The sequence below is a fragment of the Salmo salar genome, chromosome 28 (assembly GCF_965601325.2).
Source record: "Salmo salar chromosome 28, fSalSal1, whole genome shotgun sequence".
In the NCBI taxonomy this organism is placed as follows: Eukaryota; Metazoa; Chordata; class Actinopteri; order Salmoniformes; family Salmonidae; genus Salmo; species Salmo salar.
The window spans coordinates 11,097,875-11,120,740 of NC_138318.1; the positions used below are offsets into that span (position 1 = coordinate 11,097,875).

General features: G+C 45.2%; 2 protein-coding genes and 1 pseudogene across 11 annotated transcripts in view; 1 reads left to right on the forward strand and 2 right to left on the reverse strand.

Moving 5' to 3' along the window:
* Positions 1-10,151, forward strand: part of LOC106589429 (calcium/calmodulin-dependent protein kinase type II subunit gamma) — a 37,660-nt gene extending 27,509 nt beyond the window's left edge. For 2 of the 10 annotated variants that reach the window (XM_014179403.3, XM_014179404.3), the window contains 10 exons: positions 407-447; positions 639-722; positions 1,088-1,126; positions 1,211-1,256; positions 1,498-1,581; positions 3,691-3,840; positions 4,175-4,250; positions 4,335-4,429; positions 7,545-7,781; positions 7,864-10,151. In XM_014179403.3, the coding sequence (XP_014034878.1) occupies positions 407-447; positions 639-722; positions 1,088-1,126; positions 1,211-1,256; positions 1,498-1,581; positions 3,691-3,840; positions 4,175-4,250; positions 4,335-4,429; positions 7,545-7,777 (848 nt within the window). In that variant the 3' untranslated portion in view covers positions 7,778-7,781; positions 7,864-10,151. The remainder of the gene's footprint in view (positions 1-406; positions 448-638; positions 723-1,087; positions 1,127-1,210; positions 1,257-1,497; positions 1,582-3,690; positions 3,841-4,174; positions 4,251-4,334; positions 4,430-7,544; positions 7,782-7,863) is intronic. The other 8 variants (XM_014179408.3, XM_014179413.3, XM_014179406.3 and 5 more) reach the window with 4 other exon arrangements.
* Positions 10,152-12,505: 2,354 nt separating this feature from the next.
* On the reverse strand, positions 12,506-14,136 carry LOC145865469 (E3 ubiquitin-protein ligase TRIM39-like; annotated as a pseudogene).
* Positions 14,137-16,797: 2,661 nt separating this feature from the next.
* Positions 16,798-22,866, reverse strand: part of LOC106589430 (neurotrypsin) — a 36,835-nt gene continuing 30,766 nt past the window's right edge. The window contains exon 14 of the mRNA XM_014179414.3: positions 16,798-22,755. Within this exon, the coding sequence (XP_014034889.2) occupies positions 22,124-22,755 (632 nt within the window). The 3' untranslated portion in view covers positions 16,798-22,123. The remainder of the gene's footprint in view (positions 22,756-22,866) is intronic.

The window sequence follows — 22,866 nt, forward strand, 5'->3', positions numbered from 1 at the left end:
GATGAGACCAGAGTGAGATGACTGACTGGAGCCTCCTAAAGGAAATCAATAGTTTACAGTAACGTGACTAAACATCCGCCTCTTCTATCGCACGCTCATTCTCCCTGAAGTGTGCGCTTGTTCACTCCCCTTCGTGGAATAGAATGCCTTTGGCGTCAGGAATATGGTGGGAAACGCCCTTTAGTCCATGTTCACACCAATCCAATGCTTTTAACGCCATGAAAGGGTAGTTATTAAGTACACACTGCCGGCAGAAGGTATAGAGAATCAGACTGCGGTCTAGGAGTGGTTGTTGCTTGACTTGTGTGTTGCATAATGTGGGGACCAGGTTGGATGAATGTGACTGGAGAGATGTTTGAAGTCCAGTGCAATTCTCTTCTTATGCTGTATTCCCCTCTCTTTACAGCATGCAAAAGTTTACTTAACAAGAAGGCGGATGCTGCTAAGGTAATGGGTTAAATCTGATGTCATGTAGCTGTCACACACACTCCCTCTCTCTCTTTGGCTCGCAGGGGTAGTGAAGAGTGTTTGATTACTTGATTTAGTGGAGAATTAAAGGCTGTTGTATTTATAGAGGGAAATGAAAGAAATTAAGAAAGATATTACTCTCTTCAGTTTGTTAATTTTGTGTGTCTCAGCCCACGACCAACAACAACAGTAAGAACAGCATCGTGAGCGCTATAAATGCCATGAAGGACAACAGCATGGCTGCCTCACAGATGGTACAGAACCTTAACCTCCTCTCATCCCCTGTTCCCCTCCTCCTAGTTCCCTAACCTTCTACCACCCTAGCCTGCTCTCCTCCCTCCATTACCCTCATTGTATTTCCCTTCCTAGCACCTTAAAGTCCATACTCCCTTCCAAGCCCCCTAACTTGGCCCCCTAACCTCCATTCTCTTCCTAGTGGGCTTTTGTCTCTGTTGGCTGGAGTCTAAGATTGTTTCATCTTTGACCCTCCACAAACCTCTAACCCCTTCCCACACCAGCCTACATCTTAATATCAACTCGAACCCTAACCCCCAGGCACTTGTACAGACCTGGGTGTGTACCCAGACTTTTAAGACTAACTATGCTCCTCTTCTACCAGGAATCTCAAAATACAGTGGTTGCTACTGATGGGATCAAGGTGAGGGTGTTTGTGCAGAGTTAGGTTAACAACATATGAATAAGGCTCACTATGTGTTGTTAACCCCCCTCCTTTTCTCTCTAGGGTTCTACAGAGAGTTGCAACACAAATGAGGATGAGGATATGAAAGGTAGGGAAATTACACTTATCTATCTTCGCTTGCTTGCTCTTCTCTCTCTCCTTTTGCTTTGTTCTCTCTCTGTGATCTAACCATATATTTTCTGATAGATCTTCCTGTGCTCTATAGCTTGCAGTGTGCAAAGGTTTGTTTGTGTGTGTGTGTGTGACTCACCCGTGTATATGTGTGTACGTGCGTGCCTACGTGTTTGTGCATTATTTGTGTGTGCGTGCCTGTGTGGGTTCTAATCTAGGGGACAGCGTTGTGATGATGAGTCAGGGCAGTGCTACAGAGGAGATGCCCTCCCTACTGACCTCGTCTGACAACTCGCCTGCCAGTAAGTGTTTTCACGGCAACCACAACCTTTCGGGGACGTCCCTGGCAAAGACCCCACTCTTCCTGACCTTTGTGCCTCTTTTCTACTGCGTGTCTCCGACCTGTGCGTGTGTGTATGTCTATCCCTCTTCTTTTTTTTTTTCTAGCCTCCAACATTGGGAATCTCTCCTCTATACCCTTTTTTTTTCTTTCTTGCTGAATCCCAAACCAGTCCCTTCCCCTTCCTCTCACCCCTCTGCCTTCCATTTGCACATTCACACTTGCCTCCACCACATGCACAAGTGCTCCAAAGCTGAGTAGTTTTTCCACTATAGTCATTTAGCAAATAAAAATCGGCCAAGTCACTCTTATCTTAAAAAGCGTGCCAAGTTACAACAAGTTACATATCTTCTGTAAATTTATACCAGATTGTCAGAGAGAACTCCATTGGTATCTACCTAGCTAGCTTGTAATCTTGGAAGTGTAGCCAGCCCCATAAAGAGATGTATGTGATAATTGTTAGTAGTGATGGGGAGGGGAGAATCAATACAGTTACATATCGCAATATTATTTTTGGATGATATATCGATGTTTGACTCCGGTGTTTTTCATCCTGTAGCTTGTTTTCTTTTGAAAATCTTTTTTAATAGGCAGCCAACATGTTTTCAGCACTTATTTCTCTGACTGATCATAACTGGTTTTCTCATGGCTCTTGTCTCTCTGCAGCAGACCTATAGTGAGCAATATATTTAGAACGTCAAATCGCTGAAATAAAATTGCAGTATCGAATCGTAATGCATATAGAATCGCAATACATATCATATTGGCACTGAAGTCACTTGATAATATTGTATCGTGAGGTCCCTGGCAATTCCCAGCCCTAGTTGTTAGCTAAGAAACGGTAACGTTAGCATAAAAATGTTTGGGGATAAGATAGAATTGGCTGATGTCATTGAGATTAACAGATTAAAATGAAACTCGATTTTCAGATGAGTTTCAAATTAAAATAACAATTACAATTAATCCCGGACCGCCCTAGGAAGACCCCCCCCCCCCCCCCCCCCCCCCCAAATCACCTCTACGTGAACCACTGCTGCTAACAATCCTTGGGGAAACACTGCTCAGGGAGTGGAAATTATTGAGGATTTAGGGGCTAATTTGACCCTTAAGATAGACACTTCGACTTCTTACAAAAGAATGGAGGTGTGCCTAATTATGTCACTTGCATTTGTTTGTGTCCCATTTCAAGGCCTGGCACGTGACAAAATGTAATACCTCCCAAATTAAGTATTTCACTGTTACTGAAGTTTATATCTTGTAAAACGACAAGGGGAATTTAGATATATTTATTAATGCTTGATTATTATTTAAATGTAAAACATGAATTGCATCATTTAAGTCATGAGTGTGTCCTGAGGTTTATTGGATTTCTCACCACTCTGAAAGTCACCCTCGCGTGACAACAAAGGGCCCTCTGAGCGAGTTGGTTGGGGCGAGGGGCTGGTTTGGTATTCAGTCTCTTTCTCAATCTTCACTGCGTCCTGAGAAACGGGATGACCCCCACTCCTTCACCTACAGTTGTGTGTGTGTGTGTCTTTCTCTCCATCAGGGGATGGTGAAGGAGAGGAGTCTCCTACTCTTATTCCTCATCTTTCCTTCTCTCTCGTCATCCTCTGGTGTTCTAGTGTGATCCTTCTCTCTTTTCCACTTCCTATGACAGTGTTGCTCTTTTCTTCCCACGCTGCTCTCCTATTGGCCAGTGCTCGTACAAGCGCTGAGCCAATGGCAGGCATCGGTTCTGCTTCTCAAAGTGCTGCTTGGACATTCGTCCTTTGTGTATTGTCAGTTTTCATAGTGCAGAAACACACTTCTCTCTGTGATAGAATATAATAGAGTAAAGTAGAGTAGGGAGTAGAATGAAGGGACATGTAGTTTAATATCAAGATCTAGTCAGTAAATTTCTTAATCAGCTGAGCTTCTCAGAGCCCCCCCCCCCCCCCCCCAACGGTCTGTCTGTTTCAATGTCTTAACGAACTAACATCATCCATTACTGTTCCTTCATGTTGTGTGTGAGTGGTATGCACATGTCTGACAGCATACGTGTGTGTTGACCATGCGTTGTGTGTTCCAGCTGTTCCTCTGCATGATGTAAAGCGCATGGCGTGGAACAGCTCTGATCAAGGCTCCAACCCCGAGTCGGGGCACGCTCAATCTGCTTCCCCTGCTGCTCTGCTAGGGAGCAACACTGTCCCTGTCACAGTCAATACCACCACACAGCACAGTAAGAACACACACCGAGAGAGAGGGAGAGACACAGTTACATGCACTCATATAAGGGAGATACTGTATGCACACCACATAGAACAGACACACAAACTCATGACAGAGTTGGAGCACCCACTAGTATGAAGTTGTCCATTGTTAGCTGTCAGAGAGAGAAAAGGGAGAGAGGTGGAGAGAGAGTGGAATACATAGAAAGAGTGAGGGAAGACAGTACAGCGATAGTGGAGGGTGAGTAGTGAAGTAGCTTCTATTTAGCTAGATCGCTGAACTTCCATCTCTTCTCCCATTTTGTTCTTTCTCTCCCCCCTTTCTCTCCCTCTCTCTCCCTCTAGCTCGTAAGCAGGAGATCATCAAGATAACTGAACAGCTGATTGAAGCTGTGAACAATGGAGACTTTGAGGCCTACACGTGAGTACAGCTACGTTGTTTCACACATCTGATTACTGAATTACTAGCGTTAGTCTCTTGCTCGCTCTTCTCCTCCCCCATCAGGAGGATCTGTGATCCAGGTCTGACCTCCTTTGAGCCTGAAGCTCTGGGGAACCTGGTGGAGGGCATGGACTTCCACAAGTTCTACTTTGAAAATCGTGAGTCTCTCTCTCTTGTTCTATCACATACAGTGCATTCGGAAAGTTTTCAGACCCTTTGACTTCTTCCACATTTTGTTACGTTACAGCCTTATTCTAAAACGTATTAAATCATTTTCCCCCCTCATCAAGCTACACACAATACCTCAATGAAAAAGTCAAAAACAGGTTTTTAGAAATGTTTGCAAATGTATAGAAAAAATATTTAAACAGATGCCTTATTTACATAAGTGTTCAGACCCTTTGCTATGCGACTCGAAATTGAGCTCAGGTGCATCCTGTTTCCATTGATCATCCTTGATGTTTCTAAAACTTGATTGGAGTCCACCTGTTGTCAATTCAATTGATTGGACATGATTTGGAAAGGCACACACCTGTCTATATAAGGTCCCACTGTTGACAGTGCATGTCAGAGCAAAAACCAAGCCATGAGGTCGAAGGAATTGTCTGTAGAGCTCCGAGACAGGATTGTGTCGAGGCACAGATCTGAGGAAGGGCATCAAAAAATGTTTGCAGTATTGAAGGTCCCCAAGAACAGTGGCCTCCATCATTCTTAAAAGGAAGAAGTTTGGAACCACCAAGACTCTTCCTAGAGCTGGCCGCCCAGCCAAACTGAGCAATCTGGGGAGTAGGACCTTCGTCAGGGAGCTGACCAAGAACCTGTTAACCATGAGATTCTCATCACAAAATTGTCCAAGTTCAACTTTTACCCCGATGCCTTGAGATGGATGAAATCATACCTTGAAGGCAGAACTCAGTGTGTCAGAGTGAGCAATGAGCTGTCGCCCACTCTTAGCTATGATGTGGGCGTGCCCCAAGGGTCAATACTGGGGCCCCTCCTGTTCAGCTTGTACATTAATGATCTGCCTTCCGTCTGCACTGGGTCTGAAGTTCAAATGTATGCAGATGATACAGTGATATATGTGCATGCAAAGAGCAAACAACAAGCTGCACAAGAACTCACTACTGTCATGGTCCAGGTTACAAAGTGGCTCAGTGACTCGTGTTTGCATCTCAATGTGAAAAAAACAGTTTGCATGTTCTTCACAAAGAGGGCAACAGATGCTACTGAGCCAGATGTCTATGTGTCAGGGGAGAAGCTCCAGGTGGTATCTGATTTTAAGTACCTTGGAATCATACTTGATTCCAACCTCTCTTTTAAAAAGCATGTGAAATAGGTAATTCAAATAACCAAATTCAACCTAGCTAATTTCCGATTTATACGAAATTGTTTGACCACAGAGGTAGCAAAACTGTATTTCAAATCGATGATACTCCCCCACTTAACATACTGCTTGACTAGTTGGACCCAAGCTTGCTATACAACATTAAAACCTATTCAGTCTGTCTACAAACAGGCTCTCAAAGTGCTCGATAGAAAGCCCAATAGCCATCATCACTGTTACATCCTCAGAAAGCATGAGCTCCTGAGTTGGGAAAATCTTGTGCAATACACCGACGCATGTCTTGTATTCAAGATCCTAAATGGCCTGGCTCCCCCTCCACTCAGTATTTTTGTAAAACAGAAAACCCAAACATATGGCAGCAGATCCACAAGGTCTGCCATGAGAGGTGACTGTATAGTTCCCTTAAGGAAAAGCACCCTTTGTAAATCTGCTTTCTCTGTGAGAGCTTCCCATGTCTGGAATACACTGCCATCAGACACACATAACTGCACCACATATCACACTTTCACAAAATGCATGAAGACATGGCTAAAGGTCAATCAGATTTGTGAACATAATCCCTAGCTGTGTATTGCCGCTTTCCATGTTGTCTGTTGTCTGTAGCTTGTGAGGTGTGGAAACACTTTGTTGCTTTTATGGATTTTGTCTTGTTGCTTTTTGTTCTATGTTGCTCTGTCTGTATGCTACATCTTGCTTGTCCTATGTTGCTCTGTCTGTATGCTATGTCTTGCTTGTCCTATGTTACTCTGCGTGTGCTCACTGTTCAATGATTGTCTATATTGTAATTGTTTTTAATAACCTGCCCAGGGACTGCGGTTGAAAATTAGCCGGCTGGCTAAAACCAGCACTTTTACTGAAACGTTGATTAATGTGCACTGTCCCTGTAAAAATAAAATAAACTTAAACTCAAACCTGATGGTCACTCTGACAGAGATTGAGAATTACTCTGTGGAGATAGGAGAACCTTCCAGAAGGACAACCTTCCAGAAGGACAACCATCTCTGCTGCACTCCACCAATCAGGCCTTTATGGTAGAGTAGCCAGACTGAAACCACTCCTCAGTAAAGGCACATGCCTTCATGGAGATGCCCAAAGGCAAAAGGACTCTGACCATGAGAAACAAGATTCTCTGGTCTGATGAAACCATCATTGAACTATTTGGCCTGAATGCTAAGCGTCATGTCTGGAGGAAATCTGGCACCATTCCTACTGTGAAGCGTGGTGGCAGCATCATGACGTGGGGATGTTTTTCAGCAGCAGGGACTGGGAGACTAGTCAGGATCGAGGGGAAAGATGAATGGAGCAAAGTACAGAAATCCTTGATGAAATCCAAAACGCTCAGGACCTGACTGGGGCGTAGGTTCACCTTCAAACAGGACAACGACCCTAAGCACACAGCCAAGACAACGCTGGAGTGGCTTCGGGACAAGTCTCTGAATTTCCTTGAGTGGCCCAGCCAAAGCCCGGACTTAAACCCCATCGAACATCTCTGGAGAGACCGGAAAATAGCTTTGCAGCGACACCTCATCCAACCTGACAGCTTGAGAGGATCTGCAGAGAAGAATGGCAGAAACTCCCCAAATACAGGTGTCCCAAACTTGTAGCGTCATACCCAAGAAGACTCTAGGGTGTAATCACTGCCAAATGTGCTTCAAAGTACTTATGTAAATATGATATTTCAGTCTTGTATTTTTAATACATTTGCTAAAAATGTACACAAGCTTTGTTTTGCTTTGTCGTTATGGGGTATTGTGTGTGGATTGAGGGGTAAAAAATGATTTAATCAATTTTAGAATAAGGCTGTAACCTAACAAAATTTGAAAGTCAAGGGGTCTGAATAATTTCAGAATGCACTGTACATGCAAACACACATACAACGAATGAGTTCAGCAGAAAGATTCAAACATGTTTTATCTTTGTTCCTACAGTTCTGAGTAAGAACAGTAAGCCGGTCCACACCACCCTGCTGAACCCCCACGTTCACCTGATTGGAGAGGAGGCTGCCTGCATCGCCTACATCCGCCTCACACAGTTCATCGACGGTCAGGGACGCCCCCGCTCCAGCCAATCGGAGGAGACCAGGGTGTGGCATCGCCGTGACAGCAAGTGGCTCAACGTCCACTTCCACTGCTCTGGGGCTCCGGCCGCACCGCTGCAGTGAACTGGTACACACACACACACACACTCTTACACTAACTTTAGAACATTGAAAGGGTTAAAAGTTCTCACTCTCTCGCTTTCTCTCAGGTGTCCAAACGCTCCAGGCTATTGGAGTGTAAGTTTTGGGGCGTGTTTTCGGCGTGTGTTTTGGGGGCGTGTCCTCTGTGGGTTGACCAATGCCAGGAGCCCGGCCGGGCAAGACTGCACCCTCTCCACAACACCAACCAGTCCAGTCTCTCCTTTGATCCGCTGGGGGCCGGCCAAGTGTGGATTCCGCCCCTGTGGGATGATGCATGCATCTGACGGCCAATAGGAGGGCTCGTCCTTTGACCTCTGACCCCTCCCACCCGGCAGCCATTTTGTCTCCCGTCCATGGCAGCCATTTTGAGATGAGAGGAGCGGGGAGGAACGGGTTCATGAACTTGTGATGACAGTTATGAGAATGAGTATACAGTGTAATATATGACTAGTACAAGATAACACCCAACCCTAACAAGCATTTATATATACGATGAGAGGAGAGTGTGATGGTAGTAGATGACAGGATTTGCTCTTTCCCAGAGAATGTAAATGGAGAATTCCCAAGCAGAATTCTATATGGAAGGACAGTTGTTTCAATCAGAAAAATGTAAGAACCTGATGCGAGAAACTTGATATCAAAAGGTGAAGCACCAAAGTGTAGAACTTTAGGCTTTGTACGAGTTTGTTGTTTTATTTGTAATTTTTTTTGAAGGGACGGTAGGGGTGCATTCGAGAGCACTGTTTCTGTTGTGTTTTTAGCCTTGTGTTTATGTTGCGTTTCTGTGGACTGAGTCTGATGTAGTCAATTTTAAGCGACTGAGTTAAAAAAATACGTTTTGTGAAAGTGAACCTGCAGTATGTACCTGCTGTCTGTTTAATCGTTCTGCAGTGGGAGATGGCAAATTTGGGGGAAAGGCATCTGCATTTTAAATGTTTTCCTTCTTCCTCTCCCCCTTTCTTGTCCTTTTTTTTGTGTGTTTTTAAGACTCTTCTCCTTTTTTTTTTTTTTGTCCCTCCATTCTTCGTTTCTCACTCCCACCCCCTGGCTGTGTATAGATGGCGTGTGTGTGTGATTGTACTTAACATGTACGTGTGTCTAAGAGTCACTCAAAGTGCATGACAAAGGGGTGGACACTTGTCTAACACACACCAACCAGCTCTAGTCACATGTCCATGTTACTGTCACCATTTTGACAACCTCTGACCTCTATATATAAACACACACACACACGTATACCAACACATACACCTCCCAAATTCTTATTTCAACCTCATGTCCTGAGCTGTCAGTCTCATAATATCCTGTGTAAATGCATATCGTGTACACACGCGCGCACACACACTGTGGTGTCAGGTTTTGTAACGTATCTTCACCACTGCACTGCCCATGGTGAAACTCTGGCACTGTTGTTCGTGTTTTCGTCCCATCATTAGTAACTGTCTCCCTCTGTTTGAGCGGTCTGTTTATCTGTGTGAATGTGTGTCTCTGAGTGTATATATATATATATGTGTGCGTCTCTGTTTGCTGGTTTGGGTTTTGTTGACAGTTTAAAAAAAAAAACAATGTTACTCTGCTTTTTGGGAAGTTCTGCATTCTATACACGCGCGCACTAAAGTTAGGCCAACTATTAAACTGATCAGACTAGCTGGTTAGAATATAACAGGGACGGAAGGGACTGAATTCAGATCAGTTGTTGAGGATGTAAATCTGTTACACACACACAGGAGGAAATGGAGGGTAAACGAGGAGACAACTGAATTTGTATTGATTACCAGTTAATGTATTGATTTTATTTCACCCAGACAGTGGGATTTTAGTCCTTATATTGCCCATTCAGGTGGAGAGAAGTGTTCAGAGATCAGAGAAGTATTTATGGAGTTAAACCAGAGAGCAATGTATGCATGTTTCAGTTTAAGCATCTCCACTGTGCACCTACCTGAACTAGGACGGAGGATAGTTATTATATACCCTATCATATTTGCATATTTTGAAATGAAGAAAAATAAAAACTCCGCCTCCGTCCAGCATATTAAATAGGTGACATGAGATGATAAAATAAACAAAAAATACTACTTAATTACAAAAAGGATTGAGGAGCCTTAGCTTGTTATGAAGCTCATTGTCAGTACTCTCCCTGCGTTGTGATGTTAACCTGTCGGGCTGCGCTTTCTTTCCCCAGCAGTCGTTGGATGCTGGAGTTTTTTTGCATGATCATGATGTACGGTAAATTAAAACCATGAATTGAGGACGATCAAATGTTTGTCTAATTGTTAGTAGGTCCTTTATCATAGCTTTGTTATTCTTCAAAACTTGGATCTTGAAAGTATTTAATAAAAATACTATTTCAGCACCGTTTTGTCTCCGTGTCTCTCTTAATGTAAAGCTAGGGGCTAGATTATATCAGGCCTGCGCTAGCCGCCACCCACACAGCGGATATTTTGGAAGTGTCGGAGGTGGAACTGCGTTAGCGCTGTAAAATCCACAAGCGGCTCCTAGCATTGGCTTTTCGCGGAAACTGCCATTGGATTCAACGAAACCACCCAATTTTATAATCCGACAAAATCCTTTGCAGTGGCCTTAATTCATGCCGCTGCATTACAAGTTCAAAAACGTAATTGTATGACGTTCTATTGTCTACACCTCGATTAGACTGATAGGCTATACATCCACATCCAAATGTATATGAAAGCATGCATAAGACTCCAATTTCTAGCTCTGTTTTGAACTTATAACTGTAGGGATAAGGGAGTGGTTTGTGGCATGAGCAGCCACTCGCCTATTTGTCAGCTAATACCGCAGTTACACTTCCAAAACATCCACTATGTGGATGTCTGCTAATGAGGTTTAAGGCTTGATCTGATTAAATCGAGGCCTAGGTGTTCCAATGTCCTGCTAACCCTAAGAATGCAAGCCCAGTAGATTTCCTCTAAGTGGTGTGCTAGGGAGGGCGTAGTGGTTGCTGGTTTTTCCTTTCAATTAAGACCGAGACAATAATTAGTAACCATCAATCAAGTACAAGGGAAGAGCGAAACCCAGCAGACACTCGGCCTTCTGTGGAATGAGTTTGACGTGCCCTAAAGCTATTGATGGTGTGTCTGTCTGGCCTTTTAAGTCTTATTTAAAGCTTTCCTGTCCTGTTGTTCTCATGGAAGGTGACTCTAGCCTATGCCTATTTAGGGCAGTATTGGAACCTTATTTAAGGCAGACTGTGTATTCCTGTGTGTGTCTGAGATGTAGGACAAGTCTCTTGGTCCCTGTCTTCTCTGTGATTAATGAGGACACTGCTGCAGGTCAGCTTCTACACACACACCCACCACCATCAAATACACACGTTCATGAACACACACACACACACACACATATATATATATATATATATATATATATATATATATATATATATGTGTGTGTGTGTGTACTGGCACACAGGTTTACCAACCAAAATACCATCACCTTTCCAGCATGCTATTTATCTCTCTGGCCATCTGCCTCTCATTCTTGTTCTCTACCTTTGTCTTCTCAAAGGTCACAGACATCATGTAGACATGAGCTGGGAATAGATAGCCTGAGCTCATTCTCAAGTCTTTCCTCAATTCCTCGTCTCTCGTCTTCTTCCCGCCTCAAAATGTCAGAGGGAAAAGAGAAGGTCCGAGGGTCCTCTTCCACCAATCTTGACACTTAGCTTGAATACTCTCCTTGTTTACTGACTAGATCTTGATATTAAAGTACATGTCCCTTCATTCTACTCCCTGCTCTACTTTATTATATTCTATCACAGAGAGAAATGTGTTTGGGGGGGGGGGGGTACAAGAGGAAAGACTATTGAGAATTACCCCTGGTCTCCACAGGGAACTTTAGTCATATTGTCATTGTACAATATGGCCTGGTGCCCTGGGCTAAGATATAGCTCTCAAGGTCAGCCACTGAAGAACTGTTCTATCTGAGGCCAAAAGGGGGCGTTAGCGCTTCATATACTTAGACGAACAGATCAGCGTCAATAAATGCAGAAAACCCCGCCCTTTCTGTCAGATGAATGTATGATTCGGTAGAATTAGATAACATATTTAGAGAGAACTAGATACCAGCTTAGTCAAGTATTTATTCTGTTTAACCTTCACATTAGATTAAACAGTATACCATGAACGTTAGACATCTTGATATACATTAAGAATCCTAATATTGAGTTGCACTCCCCTTTCCCCTCAGAACAGCCTCAATTCGTCGGGGGATGGACTCTACAAGGTGTCGAAAGCGTTCCACAGGGATGCTGGCCCATGTTAAATCCAATGCTTCCCACAGCTGTGTCAGTTGGCTGGATATCCTTTGGGTGGTGGACCATTCTTGATGCACATGGGAAACTGTTGAGTGTGGAAAAACCCAGCAGAGTTGCAGTTCTTGACACAAACCGGTGTGCATGGCACCGACTACCATATCCGGTTCAAAGGCATTTAAATCTTTTGTCTGGCCCATTGAATGGCACACCGTGTCTCAAGGCAATAAAATGATTATTTAACCTGTCCTCTCCTTCATCTACTCTGATTAAAGTGGATTTAACAAGGGACATCAATAAGGGATCATATCTTTCGCCTGGATTCACCTGGTCAGTCTATGTCATGTTCCTAATGTTTTGTAATCTCAGTGTACATAGCTAGGCAAACAGAACATGATGTAGGATGAACATTTTCAGTTCTCCTCTCAACAAGTTTACTAGGCCATGTGACTGACGGGGGAGATGACCAATGAGTTTTCATCATCAGTTAACCCAATTTCAAATAATGGATAGAGTTTCTCAGTGACGGTGTTGCCAGTGAAAGAGTAGATATGAGACCTGGCCTCCACATTATAGAAGGAGATCTGACCCTCCTCATAATCCACAAACACCCCCACCTTCTGGAGCTTCGCCAAGAAGAAAGTGACACGGGAAGAGCCGAATGCCTCATACTCGTCCCACATTCCAGTATCCATTCTTAGTGGATCTGTGTATACATCTTCCTGTCAATGGACTCTCTGGCCACCCCTAACCTCCACCAAGTATTCCCCTCCACCTGCACCTCATAGTAGAATCTCCCTGAGAAGCCCTTCTTTCCCAGGACAGAGTGATTCCAAACAAACCTCTCTGGGTTGTCAGGGAGCTTATTTATTCTGCTCCAGTTCTCACTTGTTTCTTGTCCTTAGACAGGATGAGCCAGGTATTTGCTGTATCAGGGTCCAGAGTCTCCCCAAGCTCAAGAAATGCTCTCCTCACCTTCTCCAGCTCAGACACAGAGCTCCTCAAAACTCTCCTCACATTCACCACACACAGCTCACTGTGATTACTGATCGCAGACCAGTCCTTGGTGTTTGGAGGGGTACACAGGGATGGGGAACTGAAGGTGGTTCTCAGTGTGTGAGAGCTGCTTCTCCTCAGTGAATTTAGCCTGGCATTTCTCAATAGAGTGCATCCGATCAGTGAAGACCTGCATGCTGTCTGTCATCTCTCTCTCTCTCTCTGCATCTCTCTTGCTGAGCGCTATTGAATGTTTGATCTCCTGATTCATCTGGAGTCGCTCATGAATCATCTGGAGTAGCTCCTGAATCATCTGGATTCGCTTCTGGATCATCTGCTGTGCCTGTGCCTCCGTCTTCCCCAGTCCAGCTTTCCACTCGCCAAACTTCCTCTATAAGGACAGTGTGGTGAGTCTTGTGGTCTGTCTCAGTGCAGAACTGAAACACACACGTCTAGTCGGTCCTACAGAACAGCTCCAGGAGTCTGTCGTGCTTCCTACACATCCTGTCTTCCAGGTTCTCCACAGGGTCAATTAGCTTGTGTCTCTTCATGCTTGCGACTCTCTTATGAGGCTGCAGGTGCATTTCACAGAAAGAGGTCAGACGCTCCAGGTAGGACTTCAGGGCCTTGCACCTTGTTCCAGTGCAGACGTCACAGGGCACTTCTCCAGGCTTGGCAAGGCTTTGGTCCAGGCTACTGGGAGCTTTCAATTACACTTAAACTGACTTCCTGAACTGAGCAGCAATCTCAGCAAAGCAACTGTATACACTGAGATCAGGGCCCAGTTTCCCAAAAGCATCTTAAAACTATGTTCATCTTAGAACCAAAGGATGGTTTTAACGACAAACTTAGTTTTGAAGATGCTTTTGGGAAACAGGGCCCATGGTCTCTTGTTCGAAGGCCACTTACAGAGTGGAGACTGGCACAAGTCAGTATCCACTAAAACAGGCCTTGCAGAAGTTGTGTCCACATGTGGTGACTGGTGAAATGTGGTGACTGGCTCAGTGAACACATCTAGACAGATAGAGCACTGGAACTGATATTCAGACAGGAGACTACTGGAGGACGCCATTTCTGCTGTGCAGGTTATGACCATTGCAATAAATGTTATGTCGTCCACCTTTTTATCATGCAATATATCAGGATCCCTCGGTTGCTGAGAAACAGTCACTGGTGTAGGCTCTATTACCATTGCGTCTTCAGCTCTACTCGCTCCTTCCACTATTCTCACCGCCTCCAGATAGGCGACACGCTGGACAGCCCTTACTTGTGCCACCTCTGTCTCCTTTACCCTAACAGTGCAATCCGGAAATTTGTGTGCATGTTCGCAGCCACAATTGCAATATCTAACCTCCACTGGCATTCGATAACCTTCCTGTCTGCATACACTTGACACATGTCCAAATCTTTTGCATATATGGCACTGAAGTGGTTTGTGCATGGAGGCTCTTACAGGCTATCTCATATAGCCCAACTCATACAGTATAGCCCAACATGAGAAGGGAGAGACTCTTCATACAGTTGAAGTCGGAAGATTACATGCACTGAGGTTGGAGTCATTAAAACTCATTTTTCAACCACTCCACAAATTTCTTGTTAACAAACTATAGTTTTGGCAAGTCGGTTAGGACATCTACTTTGTGCATGACACAAGTCATTTTTCTAACAATTCTTTACAGACAGATTATTTCACTTATAATTCACTGTATCACAATTCCAGTGGGTCAGAAGTTTACATACACTAAGTTGACTGTGCCTTTAAACAACTTGGAAAATTGCAGAAAATGATGTCATGGCTTTAGAAGCTTCTGATAGGCTAATTGACATAATTTGAGTCAATTGTACCTGTAGATGCATTTCAAGGCCTACCTTCAAACTCAGTGGGAAAATGTGAAAATCAAAAGAAATCAGCAAAGACCTCAGAAGAAAATTGTAGACCTCCACAAGTCTGGTTCATCCTTGGGAGCAATTTCCAAACGCCTGAAGGTACCACATTCATTTGTACAAACAATAGTACGCAAGTATAAACACCATGGTACCACGTACCCGCCATACCGCTCAGGAACGAGAAGCGTTCTGTCTCCTAGAGATGAACGTACTTTGGTGTGAAAAGTGCAAATTAATCCCAGAACAACAGCAAAGGACCTTGTGAAGATGCTGGAGGAAACAGGTACAAAAGTATCTATATCCACAGTAAAACGAGTCCTGTCGACATAACCTGAAAGGCCGCTCAACAAGGAAGAAGCCACTGCTTCAAATCCGCAATAAAAAAGCCAGACTACGGTTTGCAACTGCACATGGGGACAAAGATTGTACTTTCTGGAAAAATGTCCTCTGGTCTGATGAAACAAAAATAGAACTGTTTGGCCATCATGACCATCGTTAAGTTTGGAGGAAAAAGGGGGATGCTTGCAAGCCGAAGAACACCATCCCAAACATGAAGCACGGGGGTGGCAGCATCATGTTGTAGGGGTGCTTTGCTGCAGGAGGGACTGGTGCACTTCACAAAATAGATGGCATCATGAGGCAGGAAAATGATGTGGATATATTGAAGCAACATCTCAACTTCCTGACTGATGTCTTAAAGCTTGGTCGCAAATGGGTCTTCCAAATGGACAATGACCCCAAGCAGACTTCCAAAATTGTGACAAAATGGCTTAAGACAACAAAGTCAAGGTATTGGATTGGCCATCACAAAGCCCTGACCTCAATCCTATAGAACATTTGTGGGCAGAACTGAAAAAGCGTGTGCGAGCAAGGAGGCCTACAAACCTGACTCAGTTACACCAGCTCTGTTAGGAGGAATGGGCCACAATTCACCCAACTTATTGTGGGAAGCTTGTGGAAGACTACCTGAAACGTTTGACCCCAAGTTAAACAATTTAAAGGCAATGCTACCAAATACTAATTGAGTGTATGTAAACTTCTGATCCACTGGGAATGTGATAAAATAAATACTGAAATAAATCATTCTCTCTACTATTATTCTGACATTTCACATTCTTAAAATAAAGTGGTGATCCTAACTGACCTAAGACAGGGAATTTTTACAAGGATTAAATGTCAGGAATTGCGAAACATTTAGTTGAAATGTATTTGGCTAAGGTGTATGTAAACTTCCGACTTCAACTGTACATGGATAAAATTAATTTATTCACTCTATCTACCATACGGTCAGTCAGCATGTGCCAACCACTCCACCTACTTCCTTAGGTGTTACTTCTTCGCACTTTATAGGCCGGCCCAGAGAGAACCCCCTTTATAGGCGCTCTGCTTTAAAGAGCCATACACAAAACATTCCACTCATATATCTTCTTGAGGCCCAATGTATGACTCTTCTGCTCCGCAGACACACATAAAATCAAAATAAGCCCACTTCTTGTGACCCTCACTGATGCCACGTCACCCAACGCATCAATGACATTTAACTAGACTTCAAAAGGATCTCCCAGGTTACATTGGTCCAAAACCATCACTCCGACTAAAAACGAGTGTAGGGGTTTCCTATTTTCCACCACAACTTTACTTCTCGTTTCCTTTCTTTTTCGCCACTGTAACCCACTCATTCACACTTTTAGCTAATTGGTGTCACTCAACTCCTGCTCTTAAAGGGACAGTTTTCCCCCCAGGTGTTACTATGAGGTAAGGACCAGTACAGCCACATACAGCTCAACACAGGACCTACCCATCAAGCAGCTGTTTTATTAAAGAAAAGTCCACATCGAGACCAACACAGGACCTGCTCTCTTTTAATAGTCCACCATGTTTCAGTACAGAGACAGACCCGTCAGAGGAACACACAGATGGCTGTAAGACAGATTTACATTTCTACTGAGTCAGACTCTTCACAGCGTTAAACAGAGACATAAATCCTCTGGCCGGGATTCAATCAAACCCACAAAATCATTGTTTACGCAGTGTCTGTGTTTACAAACTACTGCTGCCTATGTGCGGACAGACACTGTGTACAGTATGCAATGTGGGTTTGGTGGAATATGTCCAGCTATGGAAATATTTACATTGACTTAATATGATTTCTCTGGATAGTGTTTTATTCAAACATCAGGGAGGAGTTTCATGAAACGATTATATAGTATTTACCACATCATGTTACTGGATAGGTAGGCGTCTGTTGAGGATTAAAAAAGAGGCATAGGAGCATTTCCTGTTTGAGAGAAACAATTAGTTATAGAATACAATATGCTACACAACACCAGGGCACAGCACACGACTGAGGAAGTCCATCCAGTAAAAAAAGAAAAACAGAAAACAATCATTATCATATACTGTCTGGGATTGAGAGCTATTGGCCCTAACCACTGCTTCTGGGTCATATCTTTTTGTATCCTCCCAAATGCCTAAGCTTCGCAGTTGGCTAATCTGATCCTAGATCTGTGGTTAGGGACAACTTCTCCCTCAAGCGTACGATAAACTATGGCTCTGAATATACGACAATATAGCCGTCTACTGGTTAGATCACACACATTCGCTCAGAGAACAGAGACAGGAACATTCAACTACAGGAAATCTAACTGTTTGGCCATCGAAATCAGACAATAATTAATGCAACACACAAACAATCAGAACTATTTACAGACAATGTTAACAACTCGAACAGTTCAGGGAGCTCAGTAGAAAATAATGAATATGATCCATCTATCCCTTGACTCTATGGCTTTGACAGGAGAGAGAAGAACATAGTACATTAGGAATAGAACAGAGTAAAGTACAGTAGCTTAGAATTGTATTGTCCTTTTTTTGTGATGTTGCAGTGCGGTTGAGAGGCACAGGGTATTCCACAGTCACTAGTGGTTCTGGGGGGGGGGGGGGGCAGTGCCCCTGTGACAACAATTTTGGGCCCCTTGTGGCCCCCCTAAATGTGGAGTATGAAATAATTTTTACATAACTAATTTTTGCTATCGTTCTTTTTTTACATCCGTTATTAGACAGTGGCAACGATGATGATTATGAACATGGTCTTTTGCCTGCTAATGCCTGAAATGCAGTGAAGAAAACGATATGACAACAATAACGTCTAATGTAACTGGCCCCTCTAACAGTACAACTGGCCCCAGCTTGGCCCCCCCCCCCCCAGTTGAAATAGTCTAGAACTGCCACTGGCCACAATGCAAAATCCCTGGAGCAATTTGATCTAACAGTAAAACGTCTTGCTCAAGGGCACAACGGCAGATGCAATCTGGGAACTGGAAGCATTAAGCTCAGGTTACTGGCCCACACTTCAAGTCTGACTTTAAGCTCCCAAGAATGTCCAGTTTATTTGAAAGGAGAGAAAGTCCAGTCCATTTCCAAGGTAGAGTAAATAGCATCTTCAGAAATACAACAGTGGTATTAGATAGTCCAGAACAGCTTTGAAGAACAGCATTTTTTTTTATACCACTGGTTAAGGAATAGCCGAACAGTCTGGATGGACTTTACATTTAAATAGGGCATCACAAGACCAATCATAAAAAAGAAAGCCAACCCCACTGTCAGAGAAAAGACATGCTGTCCAGCTACACATGATCAATACAGCATCCCACCTCCCCTCCACACACACACATATTGCAGCCATACGCGCACACACACACCCCACAGCTAGTGTAACACACACACCTCACAGCTAGTGTAACACACACACACCCCACAGCTAGCGTAACACACACACACCTCACAGCTAGCGTAACACACACACACCCCACAGCTAGCGTAACACACACACCCCACAGCTAATGTAACACACACACACACACCCCACAGCTAGCGTAACACACACACACCTCACAGCTAGCGTAACACACACACACCCCACAGCTAGCGGAACACACGCACACACCATAGCTAGCGTAACACACACACCACAGCTAGCGTAACACACACACCCCACAGCTAGCGTAACACACACACACCACAGCTAGCGTAACACCCCACCCCCACAGCTAGTGTAATACACACACACCACAGCTAGCGTAACACACACACACACACACACCACAGCTAGCGTAACACACACACACACACACACACACCACAGCTAGTGTAACACACACACCCCACAGCTAGCGTAACACCCCACCCCCACAGCTGGTGTAACACACACACACCACAGCTAGAGTAACACACACACCCCCCACAGCTAGCGTAACACACACACACCTCACAGCTAGCGTAACACACACCCCACAGCTATCGGAACACACGCACACACCACAGCTAGCGTAACACACACACCACAGCTAGCGTAACACACACACTCCACAGCTAGCGTAACACACACACACCACAGCTAGCGTAACACACACACACCACAGCTAGCGTAACACACACACACCACAGCTAGCGTAACACCCCACCCCCACAGCTAGTGTAATACACACACACCACAGCTAGCGTAACACACACACACACACACACACCACAGCTAGTGTAACACACACACCCCACAGCTAGCGTAACACCCCACCCCCACAGCTGGTGTAACACACACACACCACAGCTAGAGTAACACACACACCCCCCACAGCTAGCGTAACACACACACACCACAGCAAGTGTAACACACACACACACACACACACCCCACAGCTAAAGTAACAAACACACACCCCACAGCTAGCGTAACACACACACACCACAGCAAGTGTAACACACACACACACACACCCCACAGCTAAAGTAACAAACACACACCACAGCAAGTGTAACACACACATACACACCCCACAGCTAAAGTAACAAACACACACCCCACAGCTAGCGTAAAACAGACACACACACACCCCACAGCTAGCGTAACACACACACCCAACAGCTAATGAAACACACACACACACACACACACACCCCACAGCTAAAGTAACAAACACACACCCCACAGCTAGCGTAACACACATACCCAACAGATAGCATAACACACACACACCCCCCAGCTAGCGTAACACACACACACACACCACAGCTAGCGTAACACACACACCCCACAGCTAACGTAACACACACACACCCCACAGCTAGAGTAACACACACACACCACAGCTAATGTAACACACACACACCCCACAGTTAGCGTAACACACACACCACAGCTAGCGTAACACACACACACCACAGCTAATGTAACACAAACACACACCCCACAGTTAGCGTAACACACACCCCATAGCTAGCGTAACACACACACACACACCACAGCTAGCGTAACACACATACACCACAGCTAGCGTAACACACACCCGGCAGCTAGCGTAACACACACACACACCCCACAGCTAGCGTAATACACACACACCACAGCTAGTGTAACACACACCCCACAGCTAGCGTAACACACACCCCATAGCTAGTGTAATACACACACCACAGCTAGCGTAATACACACACCCCACAGCTAGCGTAAGACACACCCCACAGCTAGCGTAATACACACACCACAGCTAGCGTAACACACATACACCACAGCTAGCGTAACACACACCCGACAGCTAGCGTAACACACACACCCCACAGCTAGCGTAACACACACCCCACAGCTAGCGTAATACACACACCACAGCTAGCATAACACACACATCCCACAGCTAACGTAACACACACACCCCACAGCTAGCGTAACACACACACCCCACAGCTAGCGTAACACACACACACCACAGCTAGCGTAACACACACACACACACACACACACCACACACATACACACACACCACAGCTAGAGTAACACACACACACACACACCACAGTTAGTGTAAAACACACACCCCACAGCTAACGTAACACACACAACCCACAGCTAACGTAACACACACACACACACACACACACACACACACACACACACACACACACCCCACAACTAGCGTAACACACACTCCCCACAGCTAGCGTAACACACACACACCACAGCTAGTGTAACACACACACCCACAGCTAACGTAAAACACACACACCACAGCTAGCGTAACACACACACCCCACAGCTAGCGTAACACACACACACACACACACACACACACACACACACACACACACACACACACACACACACACCCCACAACTAGCGTAACACACACTCCCCACAGCTAGCGTAACACACACACACCACAGCTAGTGTAACACACACACCCACAGCTAACGTAAAACACACACACCACAGCTAGCGTAACACACACACCCCACAGCTAGCGTAACACACACACACACACACACACACACACACACACACACACACACACACACACACACACACACCACACACATACACACCACAGCTAGAGTAACACACACACACCACAGCTAGCGTAACACACACACACACACACACACACACACACACCCCACAGCTAGCGTAACACACACACACCACAGCTAGCGTAACACACACACACACACACACACACACACACACACACACACACACACACACACACACACACACCACAGCTAGCGTAACACACACACCCCACAGCTAGCATAACACACACAACCCACAGCTAGCGTAACACACACACCCACCACAGCTAACGTAAAACACACACACCACAGCTAGCGTAACACACACACCCCACAGCTAGTGTAACACACACACCCCACAGCTAGCGTAACACACACACCCCACAGCTAGTGTAACACACACACCCCACAGCTAGCGTAACACACACACCCCACAGCTAGTGTAACACACACCCACCACAGCTAACGTAAAACACACACACACACCACAGCTAGCGTAACACACATACACCACAGCTAACGTAAAACACACACACCCACCACAGCTAGCGGAACACACACAACCCACAGCTAGTGTAACACACACACACACACACACCACAGCTATGTTATGATCATAATCAGACAGAGTTGACATGAATATTAGAGGTTTACATCGTCTGGGTCAGGAGGCAGAGGAGGATCTCTCCTATTCTCTTGTTGTCTTTTTCCTCTTTCTCCCCCTCCTACTTTTCCAACATGTCCTCCTCCTCTTCCTCCATTATCATCCACTTTTCCTCCTCTTCCTCGGAAAGTCACATGGCACGGCCGGTGAGCCAATGGCGTGTCCTCGATCAGACCAGGGCGTGTGTGTGGGTTACAGCTTCACGGGTCTGGGAGTGTTTATCGTGCATGTGTGTATGTGCGTGCTGATTGTGTGTGTGTTTGAGCTCATTGTGAGTGTTGCTTTGCAGATCGTGAGTGTGTTTATGCCCATTGTGATCGTGTGTATGGATATTGTTGTGCTGTGTGTGTATGAATTGATCATTAGTGTGTGTGCTCTGCTCTTGGGAGTGTGTGTGTTGCAGCTCGTCATAAACGTATGGGAGTATGCTCCGCTCCTCCGTGTGTGTGAGCTCCTCGTGCTCCTGACTGTGTGTGTTCTGCTCCTGCTGTTGTGTGTGTATGTGTGTGACCTCCTCGATCCAGCGCCGGAACCGGCCGACCCGTGTGTAGAGTGCCGGGGTTGAGGGGTCGCTGCAACCGTAACCCCCAGAGACAATCCCGGTCAACACCCATCGCCCCCCGTCTCCCTGACACACCAGCCCGCCACCCCAGTTGCCTTGGCAACCGTTGTTCTTGTGGAGACGGCGTGTGTCGGGGGGACTGCCGGCGCATAGCGTGCCATGGGAGGAGTAACCATCCCCATAACGCTTCTTACACTGCCATGACGACAGGAGGGGTACCCAGGACTGTAGCACAGCATCTGTGAAGGGACAAGGGGAGTGGTTGGAGGAAGAGTAATAGATTGTGAGCGAATGGGGAGACTGGATGTACAGTAGGAAGGAAGGAGAGAGAAAAAAGTTGGCAATGCTAA